We start from the raw sequence: 15171 nt of genomic DNA, 5'->3' as shown, positions 1-15171 counted from the left end.
TTCTTTTCAACTTTAATTTGATTTGTCAAATTATCATAAAGGTATGAAATATCTTGCATACAGTAGGGAATTTTTTTTTTCTAAAAAGTAGGTAATTCACTGAAGGCCACCATAAAGAGTTAACTCATAATTGCTTGTTTTTACAGAGTGACTGCACATTCCAATCCTCAAACATCACAGACTTTAGAATTAGGTTGTACATCTGATGTAGAAGCCCGAGAATGGAAAGAGAAAATTGATGCCATGGCAAATAGGAGTGATGTGGTAAGTTTATAAATGTTTTTTAGTTCTGATGCAATATACAAACCTCATAATCATTTAATATAGGAATTCGCTTCAGCTCAGCTGAAACAGCCGGACAGAAAGAAAAGCAGACAGTTGTGCTGATTGATTGGCTGGCGGTATGGGTTCCGCCTCCCCCCACCGCCAGCCCGCTTTCCTCATTCAAACGCTTTTGGCTCAATGTGGATGGTTGCCTACTCTCCGCTCTCTACGCCTTTTGCCTTCTCTTGTGCTTGTGTACTAGTGATTGGTCTTTGTTATGAAGGAGAAAGTTACTCTTTAAAATGCGATGTTGTGCAGGCCGTGGCGGCCGTTGCAGTGGGTGGCGTTCGTCACCTTCCGTAAACCCGCACACGCTCTGCTCAACATGAGGGGAAAACCTTGCTTTCAAGGTTCTCCTTGCCGTAGTGTTAATCCTGGCCGCCATTTTGGGAAGCCCGGATTCTCAGCTTGTCAGGATTTTCTTGGGTTTCGCCGGGGGAGCGGTTGACCTTAGTGCTTCTGTTATTTCGGCGATCCCGAGAGACACTCGACAGATTGCTATTACCGATGACGACACGTTACCCGGTAAGAAGGGGGAATTTTGGGCATCTCTCGGATTATCAGGTAAGCTTGACTTAAATTTGTTAAGACGCCGTTTAGATATGGCAGGTGAGCTTCAACAACGTCATTTAAATGATACGATTATTGATGCACACATGAATGTAATAGAGTTTGTAACAGGGTTGCCAGGTTGGCCTTTTACAGCTAAAGACATCAAATTTGGCCTTTTTTATTTGAAATTGGTTAGCCTTTAGCAATATCATAAAAGGTTGGCCTTAAAGGCTATACCTTTGGCCTTTTTTAACTTCTTAAAGCTGCAGTTGATCAAAGTTGGCCTTTTCTCACTTAGGAAACCTGGCAACCCTGGGTTGTAACTTTATCGACTCCCATGTTCACTGATGCCCCTGTTGTTGTTGACTATGTACCTGATAAAACATTTGTTCCTGGCAAAATGCAAACTTTTTCCAAGGGTAAAATAATTGCAGGACTCCTTGTTCAAACAAGGGAGAGTAAGGTTTTAATCACTGAGATTTCTTTAACGACTGATGGCAAATTCTTTACAGCTTTGCCCGCAAGTCAGTAGACTGGGTAGAAGGAATTATGTAGTTGTCATGGGTGACTTAAATGCTAGAGTGGGCGCTGGAGAGGTAGAAGGTGTCATTGGGAACTATGGCGTACCAGGTGAAAATGAGAGTGGTGAGAGACTAGTAGATATGTTTGTTGAGCAAGAGATGGTGATAAGTAATAGCTTTTTCAAAAAGAAAGATAAAAATAAGTATACATGGGTAAGAGTGGCAAATGGAAGAGTAGTAGAAAGGGCATTAATGGATTATGTGTTGATAACTAAAAGAATGTTTGGAAGATTGAAAGACGTGCACGTGTTTAGGGGTATGGCTAACGGTATGTCTGATCTTTTTTCGGTGGAAGGAATATTAGTTGTAGCAAAAGAGTGGGGAATAGAGTAGGTGAGCAGGCCCAGACAGTCGCGCACTCGACCCACGCGACACGTGTGGAGCCACCTCGCGGCTCAGCCCGCGGCATGGGGGCCGGTCGTGCACGATCAGGCTAGCTCTCGCGCTTATTAGCCACGAGAGATGCAGCAACCCCCATGTTTTCTGGCCATCTAACAGGTGAGGAAGCGCACACCACTCACGCGACTAACCTGTCTGCACCTCCTGGTGTGAGCACTGCAGTTCCCAGCAACCCCGCTAGCACTCAAGCTCCTTCGGGAGCTTCGTGGGGCTCGCAGCAACCAGTCACGCACTCGGTCGCAGTGGGAACCTCAATGCATTCCGTCGGGGATGAACCCTGCCAGAGTCCTTCCTTGACTCCTGAATACACGCCTGGTTTGGTCCTAGGACCAGAGCAAGGGTATTCATGGGGGATGTCATCATCTGTGCAGCATGTCGCTTCCCTTACACCTACGGATGTAGCGGGACCGAGGGATCAGTCACTTCCACGGCCTTCACCGGCCGTGGATACGGAAGATCCCGAGGTGGAGTCATAGTTCCTAGAGGTCATGCGTGAGATTAATGACCTCAGGGCTCCTCCTGCAGTAGTGTCTGAGATAAGTGTTCAGCCTTGGAGATCCTATGGGGAGCTCCCGAAGGCAGTTCACGGCCCCTCCCACTACCCTGGTTGAGACAGGCTGCTCAAGCATTGGACCGAGTGAGTGACCAGATCGCAGGACCTGGTGACTCGCTTAGGCCAAGGTTCGAACAATCTTCTCCCTCAACCACTCCAGCGACAGAAGAGGCACTATGTCACAGAGTCTTTAGTGTCTTGTCCTCTCCCTCTCGACCCCGCGGTCGGAGCGCTTGCTGGGGGTTCCTCGGTCAAGAGCTTGAAATCCCAGAGAGTGGCTTTCTCGGCCTCTGAGATTTCAACTATGGAGTTCATCTCTGTAGCTGCTCTCAAGGCTGCTTCGTGGCACGACCACTGGTGTGGTACGGCCACATTGTTCGCGCGGGACACCAAGCTCGCTAACCCCGAACACATGGAGCAGTACAGGAACCTGTTTTTGTCTGGTGGGAAAGCTGTTGCTTTTCTCTTGGACCAGCTTGCTACCCAGTATGCCAATCTGATCCTCAAAAAAACCTGAGGCAGTATCCACTCATTTGGCAAGATAGATTGGTTCAGGAGAGGCCCTGGCACTCAGGAACTTTCCTATTAGAGCTGCAACTTCTCTCTTTCCACCAGAGGAAGTTTGGGCCGCACGGGATAAATGGCGCTTCGACTCGGAGGACTCCATTATCCACAAGGCGCAAGCCGTGAGTTTCAAGGGACCTGGTCCAGCGAAACCGTCCGCAGCCAGGCCGAGTCAAGCCAAGCCCACAGGAAGCAAGCAAGGGAAAGGGAAACGCTGAGATTGGCTTTCCACTTCCCATGCTGCAGAGGCTAGGAAGATGCCTATCGCACCATTGGGTGATGTGGCAGCACCTCAGGGCCGAGAAATGGGTAGTGTCGACCCTTCGCAAAGGGTACAAGCCCCCATTCGTGCTTCATCGGCCCCCCCTATCCTCCACTCCAATAGCGTTCCACATACGCTCTACCATCCCTGAAGGCTCTTGCCTTGGAGTCGGAGGTCCAGGAAATGTTGGAGAAGGATGCGCTAGAAGTCGTACACGATCAGTCACCAGAAGGTTGGAGACCGATCATCAACCTTTCGCCATTGAACAACTTTGTTCAGCAAACTGCGTTCAAGATGCTAACAGTTCGCATTGTGCTGTTAGTCATCAGGCAGTATGACTTTATGCTTTCAATAGACTTGAAGGACTTGTATTTTCAAGTACCAGTTGATCGGTCGTCAAGAAAGTACCTGCGATTCACCTTCCAGGGCACGGTGTACCAGTTCAAAGTACTGTGCTTCGGACTGTGCACAGGTCCCCAAGTGTTCACGCGAGTGTTCACGACGGTAGCAGCTTGGGCCCACTCGAGGGGCATCCGCATACTGATGTACCTCGATGACTGCCTGATTCTCGCTCAATCGCAGGAGCAGTTGAGTCAGGATCGAGACTCGCTTCTGGCAGTCTGTCGTGATCTGGGGATCATGGTGAACTGCGAGAAGTCGTACCTCATTCCCAAGCAGAAGATGAAGTATCTGGGAATGCGGATCGACTCGGCATTCCAGCCCTCCAGTGGCAAGCTCTTCTAGGTCACCTCTCCTTACTGGAAAAGCTCGTTCCTTTCGGGCGGATCCATCTCCGCTCCCTTCAGTGGTGTCTGAAGGAGCAGTGGTCGGCAGTCACCGATCTTCTCTCTCGTCCGGTCCTCATGAAACGCGAGGTAAGGGAGAATCTCCTTTGGTGGCTAAACGAGGAGAACCTCATGAGAAGGTTTTCTCATAAACCCTCCTCCACCTCAGTTCCGTCTGTTCACAGACGCATCCACGGAAGGTTGAGGTGCACACCTAGGCCGACCAACAGACGCATCCACGGAAGGTTGAGGTGCACACCTAGGCGACTTGGTCGTGTCAGGTGTGTGGTTGGAAGAGAAGAAACACCTGCACTTCAACGTGCTGGAAATGATGACAGTCTCGAGAGCACTCTTTCATTTCCAGGCCCGTTAGAGAGAGCACTCGGTAGTGCTGATGAGCGACAACACGTCCGTGGTCGTGCACGTCAACAAGCAAGGTGGCACGCTTTCACGTCCCTTGCAGCCGTTGATGAGGCAGGTGTTTCTGTGGGCAGAGTCAACACGTAACCTTGTCAGCCAGGTATATTCCAGGTAAGAGAAGTGTTCGGGCAGATGCCCTAAGTCGCAGAAACCAGAGTTCTCGACCTCTGGGGAGAACCATGCATCGACCTTTCGCAACACGGCACAACGCCAAGCTTGCTGTGTTTTGCTCTCCAGTACCAGATCCCGTGGCTGCGTTTGAGGACGCACTGCAACATCCTTGGGATCTACTTGATTGCTACACGTCCCCCCCCCCCCTTTTTGCTTGCTTCGGGCAGTCCTTTACCAGGTCCTAGTAGCTCCAGGACTCGGGATGACTCTCATTGCTCCACTATGGCCACACATGGAGTGGTTTCCTGATCTGTTGTCACCCCTGGTCGAGGCACCACGAGAGCTACCACACTGGCCCAATCTCCTTCGGCAACCCTTGTCAAACAGGTACCACTAGGCAGTGCAGTCGCTCAGACTTCACGTGTGGAGACTATCCAGCATCTCCTCAGAACTCGAGGCTGATGATCGGTCAGGGTACCTTAGAAGATCCTCCTCCTCAGTCTACCAGGGGAAGTGGTTGGTCTTCTGTGATTGGTGTAGTGGAAGGGGTATCTCTCCAGTCGGAGCCTCTCTGACTCAGATCGCAGACTTCCTAGTCTTTCTTCGCAGAGATAAGCTCCTTTCAGTTTCTGCCATTGAAGAGTACAGGTCTGCCCTTGAATGGTGTTCCGTCTGAAGGGCGTAGATATCTCCAACTCCCTGGGGATTTCTATGCTCATTAAGAGCTTCGAACAGTCGCGTTCCCCGAGGGAACTTTGAGTTCCCCAGTGGGATGTCACCTTAATTCCTGGGTCGCTTACTCGTGTTCCGTATGAACCCTTGAGCCGTGCCTCAAACAAGCACTTGACCTTTAGGACTGTTTTTTCTTCTAGCCTTAGCATCGGCGAAGAAAGTCGGGGAGTTACACGACCTCTCCTGTAATGTCATTCATGCAGAGGTTTGGAAGGAGATATCCTTGAGTTTTGTGCCAGAGTTTGTGGCCAAGATTCAGAACCCAGCGATCCACGATCCCAAGTTCGAGGCCTTCACTATTCTTTCCTTACTGGATGTGGCGGTTCAGGTGAGAGGCTTCTCTGTCCTGTCAGGTGTCTCCGGCGCTATCTTGAGCGAACTCGCCATCTCAGACCTGAATGTCGACGACTTCGTTAGCACCGGCAGAACCAAGAGGGAGGTGTCGAGGAACACGATATCTTTCTGGATCCATGAGACCATCTGCAAGGCGTATGAGACTTCCTCAAGAGTCCAAGCACCAGCGAGGGTTTAAGCTCACGAGATCAGGGGCATTGCCCCCACACTCGCTTTCAAGAGAAGTCTTGCAGTGGCCCAAGTGCTGAAGGTTGGCGTTGAGATACGCCAGACCACCTTTACGGCCTTTTACTTGAGGGAGTTTACGCACAAGTCCTTGGACACCTTTGTTCTTGGCCCTGTGGTAGCAGCTCAAGCTATTGTCTGACCTTTCCAGTTCCTCTGGGACAGGGAAGTCTCTTGTCTTGATTTTATGGTATGTTTGGCAGTGTGAAAGCAGTCTGCAGGTGATCCGCCTTTCTCTCTGTCTCCTCCCTTGGAGTTCCGTACATCAAGACAAGTCATCCCAGAGTTTGTTTACAAGTATTCTCCCCTGTCTTCTGCTAGGCAGGGAAGATGGTGGATGTATAAACTCTTTGCCTTTTGGGTTTGGAGGTTCATCCAGTCACTGTGACCCTAGGATCGAGTGTCTCTTACGTTCATGCTCTCTGGTCGCGCGATGCTCTTACACATCGCGCGGCGGCTCCCAATCTCTCGGACCCCATCATCATCATGTTGGGTCAAGAGACAGGGGTGGATGGATTTAGTCCTCTGCTCTCATTCGAGACCAGGTCTATATCCGGGCAGTTAGCTATCCACAAGCAGCAAAGGGAGCCCTGCCACCAACCAGTGAGTCTTCCTATATTAAATGATTACGAGGTTTGTATATCGCATCGGAACAAATGACAATTTGTCCTAAATTGTATTTTTCCAAGCTATACAAACCCGTAGTAATTTAATATAAATGCCCGCCTCTACCACCCCTCTCATGTGCCACATTGAGCCTAAAGCGTTTGAATGAGGAGAGCGGGCTGGCGGTGGGGTGGGTGGGGGAGCTAAGCTCCGCCCCATACTGCCAGCCAACCAATCAGCACAACTGCCTGCTTTTCTTTCCCTCCGGCTGTTTCAGCTGAGCTGAAGCGAATTCCTATGTTAAATGATTACAGGTTTGTATAGCTAGGAAAAATACAATTTAGGACAAATTGTCATATTTGTTATTTTTAATTGTAGTATTTGTGATTCTAAGTGTTGCAGTTGTATGGTGTTGAAACCTTTTTTCAATACTTTTTTACACTGAATCTCATATTTTATTTATGGTTGTAGTAGAGCATTTTCTCTTTGACTGTTGGGCTTCAGTCAATTGTTTCTTAGCTACAGTATTGGTATTCATATATTCTTGCACCTTAGCCATATTCTTTCTATCACATAAAGCTATTAGTTGGTAAGTGGCCCCTTAACCATTTTACACTTCAAATCTTGACTCAAAAGGCAAATTTAACCAATAACGTATGGATTGTGATTTAGCTTAAAAACCAAATGCCACATACGCTAAATGATTATAAATGCAGGATGGTTTATTGTAGTAGGTTGAATGATTTCTATTCCTTTTTGTATGCTGTAAGAGGGAAATATTATAACCTGTCTCCAGAGTTGATTGCATAATAAGACTAGGAGATATAAATTGACACAGCATTGCAAGAGCCCGTTCCATTGCATCCGAAAAGGCTTTAGGTCAAAGTAGGAATAATATACCCTAATTTGATAAGTTTAGAGAAAGGGTGCCTTATGGTAATCCAAATTTAATTGTAAGACTTGCATATCAATTTCTGTGATCAAATAAGGCCCTACTGCAACCATATTTTTAATGCATATATAGAAATGTATACAGGTATAAGAAAACTGTTTTGAATGCAAACATATAAAGTGGGACAATAATTATAACTATTGAAGAACTGTGCATTATATATCATCATCTCTCCCACCGTTATCCCTACATCAAGGGGTCAATTGCCTGAAGTGCCCTCTCCCATGCCTTCTATCCTCTTTTACCAAACCTCTTCTCTCCATGTCTTCCTTCACCTTATCTCCCTATCTAATTCTATGCCTTTCTCTTGATCTTCTTTGCCTGATGGGTTCCTCCTATGCCCTCCTCACTCTGTCCTCACCATTCATCTTCAAGTGTCTGTACCATTTCCTCAGTCGTGACACACTTATCACCTCTGTAATCTTCACTATGCCTGCCCTTCTTATTTCATCATTTTCCAATCTTTCAACCAGTGATATTCCCATTATCCACATCCGCATTCTTATCTGTTCTCTCTGGCTTTGCTTCTTCTTTTTGGCTTAGAGCCCATGTTTTTTATCCATACATTAACACTGGTTTTATTACTGTGCTGTAGATCTCTGCAAGTCATCCTCATTTTCTGTGTTAATCACCAAATTATCTCCACATAACAACTCGCACAACTCCATTTCTGATCTCTTCACTTACATATCCATGGCCACCACAATTAAAAATGTGCTTAATGCTGACTGACCCCTTGTGTAATCCAACACTAACTTCAAAGGTTTCTGTTTCTCCAACAGCTGTTATTACTTAAGTCTTTGTACGTTTGTACATCATCTTTACAATACAAAATAACTTCCCCATGACTGCTCTTCCTCAAGCACCAAAACATCATTTCTCTTGGTTTCTATCATAAGCCTTCTGCTGATCAACAAAAGCCCAGAACAGCTTCTGATTTTCCTCTTGTCACTTTACCTGTAGCTGTCTTACTATAAAGATGGCATCCAAAATCCCTCTCTCCCTCATGAAACCATACTGCTGTTTCCCAATCTTTACAATCTCTCATTCTCTCATTTAGCACCCCCTCAAAAACTTTTAAACCATGCTCTTTTAGTTTAATCCCCCTGTAGTTACCATAATCCATGACATCACCTTCCTGCCTGAATATAAATACCATTAGACTCTCCTCCCAATCTTTAGACATTATTTCCACTTCCCATATTGCTCATAATAAATCTAGCATCCATTCATCCCCTCTGTAGCTAGTATTTTGTCCATTTCAATTTGAAACTGATGGATCTCGGGCTTTATCATTTATCATTTTACTTAATTCCTGGTATACTCCTGTAATCATTATCTCCATCACTGGCCCCTTCACCCTTTTTGCTTCTTTCAGCTCCTCTCTCTCTTTTTCAGTATTTGATCTATCTATCTATATACCAAGGCACTTCCCCCCATTTGGGGGGGGGGGTAGCCGACATCAAACAAGAGAAAAAAAGGGGGCCTTTCCTCTACACTCCCAGCCTGACGAAGGACTCCACCGAGTTCGGCTGGTACTAATAGGGTGCCACAGCCCACCCTCCCCCGTTATCCACCACAGATGAAGCTTCATAATGCTGAATCCCCTACTGCTGCTTCCTCTGCAGTCATCCAAGGTGACCGGAGGAAGCAGCAGGGCCTACCGTAACTGTGTCACAATCGCTCTCCATTCATTCCTATTCTAGCAAGCTCTCTTGTCTCTCTTACATCTATCCTCCATCCACCCAAACCTTGGCCTTCCTCTTGTACTTCTCCCATCAACTCTTGCATTCATCACCTGCTTTAGCAGTCAGCCATTTTCCATTCTCTCTACATAGCCAAACCACCTCAACACATTCATATCCACTCTAGCTGCTAAATCATTTCCTACATCCGTTCTCACCCTCACTACTTCGTTCCTAACCCTATCTACTCGAGATACACCAGCCATACTCCTCAGGCACTTCATTTCAACCACATTCAATTTCTGTCTCTCTGTCACTTTCATTCCCCACAATTCTGATCATTACATCACAGTTGGTACAATCACTTTCTCATACAGCACTCTCTTTACATTCATGCCCAACCCTCTATTCTTTACCTCTCCCTTCACTGCCCCCAACACTTTGCATCCTTCATTCACTCTCTGGCTTACATCTGCTTCCACTCCACCATTTGCTGCAACAACAGACCCCAAGTACTTAAACTTCTCTACTTCCTCAAGAAGCTCTCCATTCAACATTATATTCAACCTCGCACCACCTTCCCTTCTCGTACATTTCATAACCTTACTCTTACCCAGATTAACTCTCAACTTCCTTCTCTCACATACCCTTCCAAATTCTGTCGCTAATCGGCCAAGCTTCTTTTCCGAGTCTACAACCAGTACAGTATCATCCACAAACATCAACTGATTTACCTCCCATTCATGATCATTTGATAGTTGTTTGAAATATTTTTTCCATCTGCTGTTAATGTCTTCATCAATGTGCAATAAATTTCCATCCCTATCCTTGATAACTCCCAGTTGCCTCAAATCCTGTCTTTGCTGTTTTCTCAAGTTTGAAATCTTATAGATATCATTTCCTCCTTTCATTCCTAGCCTTTCATTTAATTATTGTATGTATATATATATATATATATATATATATATATATATATATATATATATATATATATATATATATATATATATATATATACATATATATATATATATATATATATATATATATATATATATATATATATATATATATATATATATATATATATATATATATATATATGTATATGTATGTATGTATGTATGTATGTATGTATGTATGTATGTTCTAAATACCTGATACAAAAAATGAATGTCTGCTTTTTCTGTCAATAGGTTAGACATGAAAGTAGTCTGTTCCATTTGATTGGCCCTGTGCTCTTTCTGTCTGAATACCATTAGGCTTGGATCTCTATTTATCCACTTTTTTATTGATTCCATAGGGTCTTTGTCTTGCTATTCCTACAACTATGGGTTTTCTTACTACAGTAACTGTCAACCCTTTCCATAACATCTCCAAACTATCTCAAACTTTAAGACTTCAGTCTATTTTCCAGGATTTGGACTTCATCTTTCCCAAATTTCCTCATTTATGATATGAGCGGCTCCCAAATTCTGACCAAGAGTCTTGATATTCTATAGATACAGCTTTCATAATCTTATTTTATACTTTTATAGAATTGCATAAATCTTATGAACAGATCATGAGTCCTTTTGCTCTTTGCTAAAATATTTCTATTTTTGCAGTAGTTTAGCTATCTTTCTCCATTCCATCACTGCTGCATCCACGCACATTCTTTACTGTTCTCTCAATTTCTGTTTTTAAATTCAGAATGTGTCTAAGATAAAAGGGATGTTCTACTTCTTTTAAGACCTGTGGATATACCTCAACAAGGTTCTCCACTTTCCTGTCCCCCCAATTTTATTTTGTAGTTTTAAGACAATCATTATTTGTTCAGTGTGTATTGTGTAATCTTGAGCTTCATATGTGGCATTAGGTGCACTGTACTGATTTCACATCAAGACTTTCCTCTCATGGACCCCATGACCTCTTTACTGACTAGCATGTTACATTTTTCATCCCTGCCAATCACCACAAATCTTGCTTTGACCATATTTGCATGCACTGAAAGAAAAAAAATTGGACTCAAATGTTCATGGATTTGCTAAGGTATGATAACGATCCTGTCACTTGGATGGCTTATGTTGATTTTGTAGTAATGTGTGTGATATAATATGCAATTTTACTTTTGCATTAAAACAAAAAACTTTTGCTTGTAACTGGGTTTTCTTTCAAGATTGTCTTTCAACTGATTGTGTGGTTAATATTTTACACATTACAGTTTTGAGTTCAACATTTTCACTGCTGTGCTAACTTTGGGTAGAGCTTTGGTTTATGTCTGTTGGCTCTAGTGCCTAAAATTCATTTCAGCTATAGTTTTCTTGTTATCATTACTTGCACCTAAATGTAGTATAATCATCTTATTTTTTAAGGAAAGAACAATATTCCATACTTTAATAATGTTTTTAATTTTTCATTACAGGTGCAAACAAGGCAGCAGAGAGAATCTGAAAACCGTATAAAGAAAGAACTTAGTGATTTGGTAGTTTACTTCCGATGTGTGCCTTTTGACCCAAACAAGAGCTTCACTCTTGGTGGCTGTCATAATGAAATCTCCTCTTTTCCTGAACACAAAATGGAGAGGCATATGACTGCCAAACCACCTGGTCTGCTCAAATATCATAAGGTATGTTTATAATGAAAGACAATGATCTTCACCATTAAAATTTGGTATCCATGTGGGATCACCTTTGTAAAACTTTAATCCACCGAATGTTCACTAATATAGCCAGTCTAGTTGGGATGCTAACTTCGCTCTTTATCGTTTGCTTGGTTGAAGACATCCAAGGGACTTCTCTTCCGGGAAAAGTTGTCTCATCTTTGGGCTTCGGTGAAGTATGACTTATTTCCTTCTGATTCTGTCTTACCCACTCTTTCACTTATAGTCTCTTCTCAGATGGATCACTCAGGCAAAATTAATCTGCTGCGTAATGTCCATTACACTTTCCTAAGCTGTCTAGTCTTGACAGTGTGTCTGTGTGATCCCTGGGAAGGAGAATGGGGTTGCATTATCACTAGGCTACCACAGCCAGTGTTGTGGGTGGGATTGAAGCACAGACTCCCACACAAAGATTGGCAGAATTATGAGCAGCAGTAGTCTCTCGAGTCCATTGGATGGCCCGAAATTGCCCTTGCAAGGTCACTCCCACTTTCTTCATAGCTTGGAATATCTGCACCCTTTTCATAGCTTTTTTGGTCAGTGGGCAATTAGAGACCCTAATCCTACAGAACACTCTGGGCACACTACCTCTACTATCTTTTGTTTTGTCTGACTACACCTGTATGGTTCTTACTAGACAAAATCTATTTTCTGTTGAACTGCTTTCATCCACTTTTAGTGAAGGGATGTGAATGGATTGAGGCAGACTCGGCCTTAGAGTATGTATTTTTGACTCTGAAAGAAGGTAGAAGAGACAAAATCATATTGTGTTCCCCAAAGCCTACCTTGACAGATAACACTTGTAATTCACTTATTTGTTTAGCCAAAGCCAATGCCAACAGGAAAAGTATTTTGGTCGTGATATCACTTAAGCGATAGATTTTCCAGTGGTATAAATCTTGTCCCATTTGAATACAATAAAGCCGTATCCAAATTCCAGAAAATTTACCCCACTACTGGAGGTCTTTCAATAATAAATTATCTGAATACATCCTCTATAATACCTGAAATGTACAGATCTATTCCAACATGTTTCACGATAGAACTAAGTTTGCATCTACATCTCTTAATGGCTAAAATAGAAAGTCTCTAGTAAAAAAAAAACTGAAAATGTTTAAGGGACAGATTCCTTGCTTTGATCCAATCAAAATAAAACTTCTATTGTCTGATATATATTGTTGATGGACTTTCTTTTAAAACTTATAATTGACAGTCTAGAGGACCATGGATAGTCCCCATGCAGTCAGATGTAGCACGGATGAGTTTGGATGTATCATCTTTGAGATTGGTTGTTTGAGCAGATTGACTCTTTAGGGCAACCTTCTGAGATGCTCTGACAGCATAGGCCACAGATTTGGGAACCATTCCCTCTGTGGCCAAAAATGATCTATTAGCATCATCTTGCTGATCACAGAGATGCTGAACTTAATTAAACACCGGAATCAGGGCAAGTGGAGGGGATGTGTAAAAATTCAGATTTTTCTAGTCTTGTAACACTGCATCTACCTTCCCAGGTAAGGGATCTGGTATAGTGTAACAAAAAACATATATCTTTTTGTTCAGTGATGTTGGAAGATGTCTACGCTCAGGCGACCTCACCCCTTCCAAGTCTCTAGACATATCAACAGATATAGAGACTATTCGTTTGGCAAAATCTGATTCTTCCGCCTTAGCTGGTCTACTAACAAGTTTCATTTTGCTTGAATTAACTTTTGAATTAGAATGATTCCTCTCATACTTGTCCATGGTAATAGTTGTCCCATTTGAATACAATAAAGCCGTATCCAAATTCCAGAAAATTTACCCCACTACTGGAGGTCTTTCAATAATAAATTATCTGAATACATCCTCTATAATACCTGAAATGTACAGATCTATTCCAACATGTTTCACGATAGAATGGAGATCTTATAACCCCTTGGTTCCTGACGTAGGGTAGTGCTGTCGTATTGTCCGAAAACACCGACGTTGTCTTCCCTACTACTAGCGGTTCCAGATTTTGAAGTCTTGAATATTGCTAATAACTCTAAGCAATTGATTTTTAGTTTTATCAACTGCGGGGTCTATTTCCTTGAGAGATGTAAATGATCCAAAGTTACTCCCCACCCTTACTGTAATGCATCTGTGAACAGAGATATGTCTGGGATTTTCAACTCCACAGAGACTCCTTGTGACAACCGATTGTCATTATCTCATTAATTTAGTAGCAGAAGTTGGTTTATCGTTGGTAGAATAGTCATGGAATGTAAATTGGTCATCTTGTTCCAGTGTGACTCGAGATGAAATTGAAAAACCCTCATTTTCAGGCAGCCCAGTGGTACTGATTTCTCTAAGGAGGCCATGGCTTCTAGAAGCCTCATCCACATATGCATGGACCTGGGCTTTTATTTATGGAACTTCTGTAGCAGAAGAAGAAAGTATTTTATGCTCTTCTCCAACAGAAACACCTGAAAAGGAACATTTGCTATGCTTATTCTTAAATACAGTATACAGTAGAATGTTCTGAGTCAGAGCAGGGAGGGATATCTTGATATGGACTGTGACTAACCAATCCTACAACCTGAGAAACCAAACTTGTTGAACTTTGACCTCTTCAATGAATTGTTTAAAGTTTGCCATCATCCAGGTACAGGAGTCTGTCCCAGTAAGCTTAACTATTTTGAGATGGGGACCATCATTCTGATGAACACCGGGGGCACCTTCCTGAGCCTGAAACATAAACACCCAAACAGATAAACCTTTGATCCAATGACAAAGTGAAGATATTTCCTTAAATTTAGAGGAACTTGAATGTGAAATATGCATTTGAGAGGTCAATCCAGGACATCCAATCTTTTTGTTTGATCGCTCCCAGAAGTGTTGAGGGTGTTTTAATTGGGAATTTTGTGAATGTTGTGAACTTGTTGAATGCCGAGACATCCAGAACTGGTCTCCAACCTCCTGAGCTTATGAAAACTAGGAATAACCTGTTGTAAAACCCAGGGGTAGGGTTTGTGATCTCTTCTATCACATCCTTCTCTAGAAGTTTCACAATTGCTAGTTTTAGCATCTTAGCTTTTACTGTATTGGTAAGATAACTTGAATACATAATTGGTTTCTTTGATAATAGAGGGTTAGAAGTTACAGGGATTTAGTAACCTTCTTTGAACATAGCTAATGTCCACAGGTCAGGCATTAGGCTTTCTCATATAGTACAGGGAAGAGGTGGAACAGTCTTCCCCTTACTGGAATTTGGTGGTAAGGGCCATTATACTGTTCTTCGATAAGGTATTTGAGTCTGGTTAGTAATCCTTCTGGAATTTGTATTGTAACTGAATTCTGTTGTACCATTCCTTGAACAAAACAGCCTCTTTGTTGGCACACCTGAAGTTGAGAAATTTGACCCATAAATGGAGTTTGTGTATATCTAGAAACAGACCTCAAGA

General features: G+C 43.3%; 1 protein-coding gene across 4 annotated transcripts in view; it reads left to right on the top strand.

Moving 5' to 3' along the window:
* Positions 1 to 15171, top strand: part of sl (small wing phospholipase C gamma 1) — a 140886-nt gene that overhangs the window by 108385 nt on the left and 17330 nt on the right. For all 4 annotated transcript variants that reach the window (XR_011044319.1, XR_011044318.1, XM_068372781.1 and 1 more), the window contains exons 19-20: positions 147 to 264; positions 11510 to 11713. Coding sequence is in view for 2 of the 4 variants with exons in the window: in XM_068372781.1 (XP_068228882.1) it covers positions 147 to 264; positions 11510 to 11713 (322 nt within the window). In the remaining 2 variants the exon portion in view is untranslated. The remainder of the gene's footprint in view (positions 1 to 146; positions 265 to 11509; positions 11714 to 15171) is intronic.

The sequence above is a fragment of the Palaemon carinicauda genome, chromosome 4 (genome assembly GCF_036898095.1).
Source record: "Palaemon carinicauda isolate YSFRI2023 chromosome 4, ASM3689809v2, whole genome shotgun sequence".
Lineage (NCBI taxonomy): Eukaryota > Metazoa > Arthropoda > Malacostraca > Decapoda > Palaemonidae > Palaemon > Palaemon carinicauda.
This window is presented reverse-complemented; position numbering and strand designations above follow the sequence as displayed.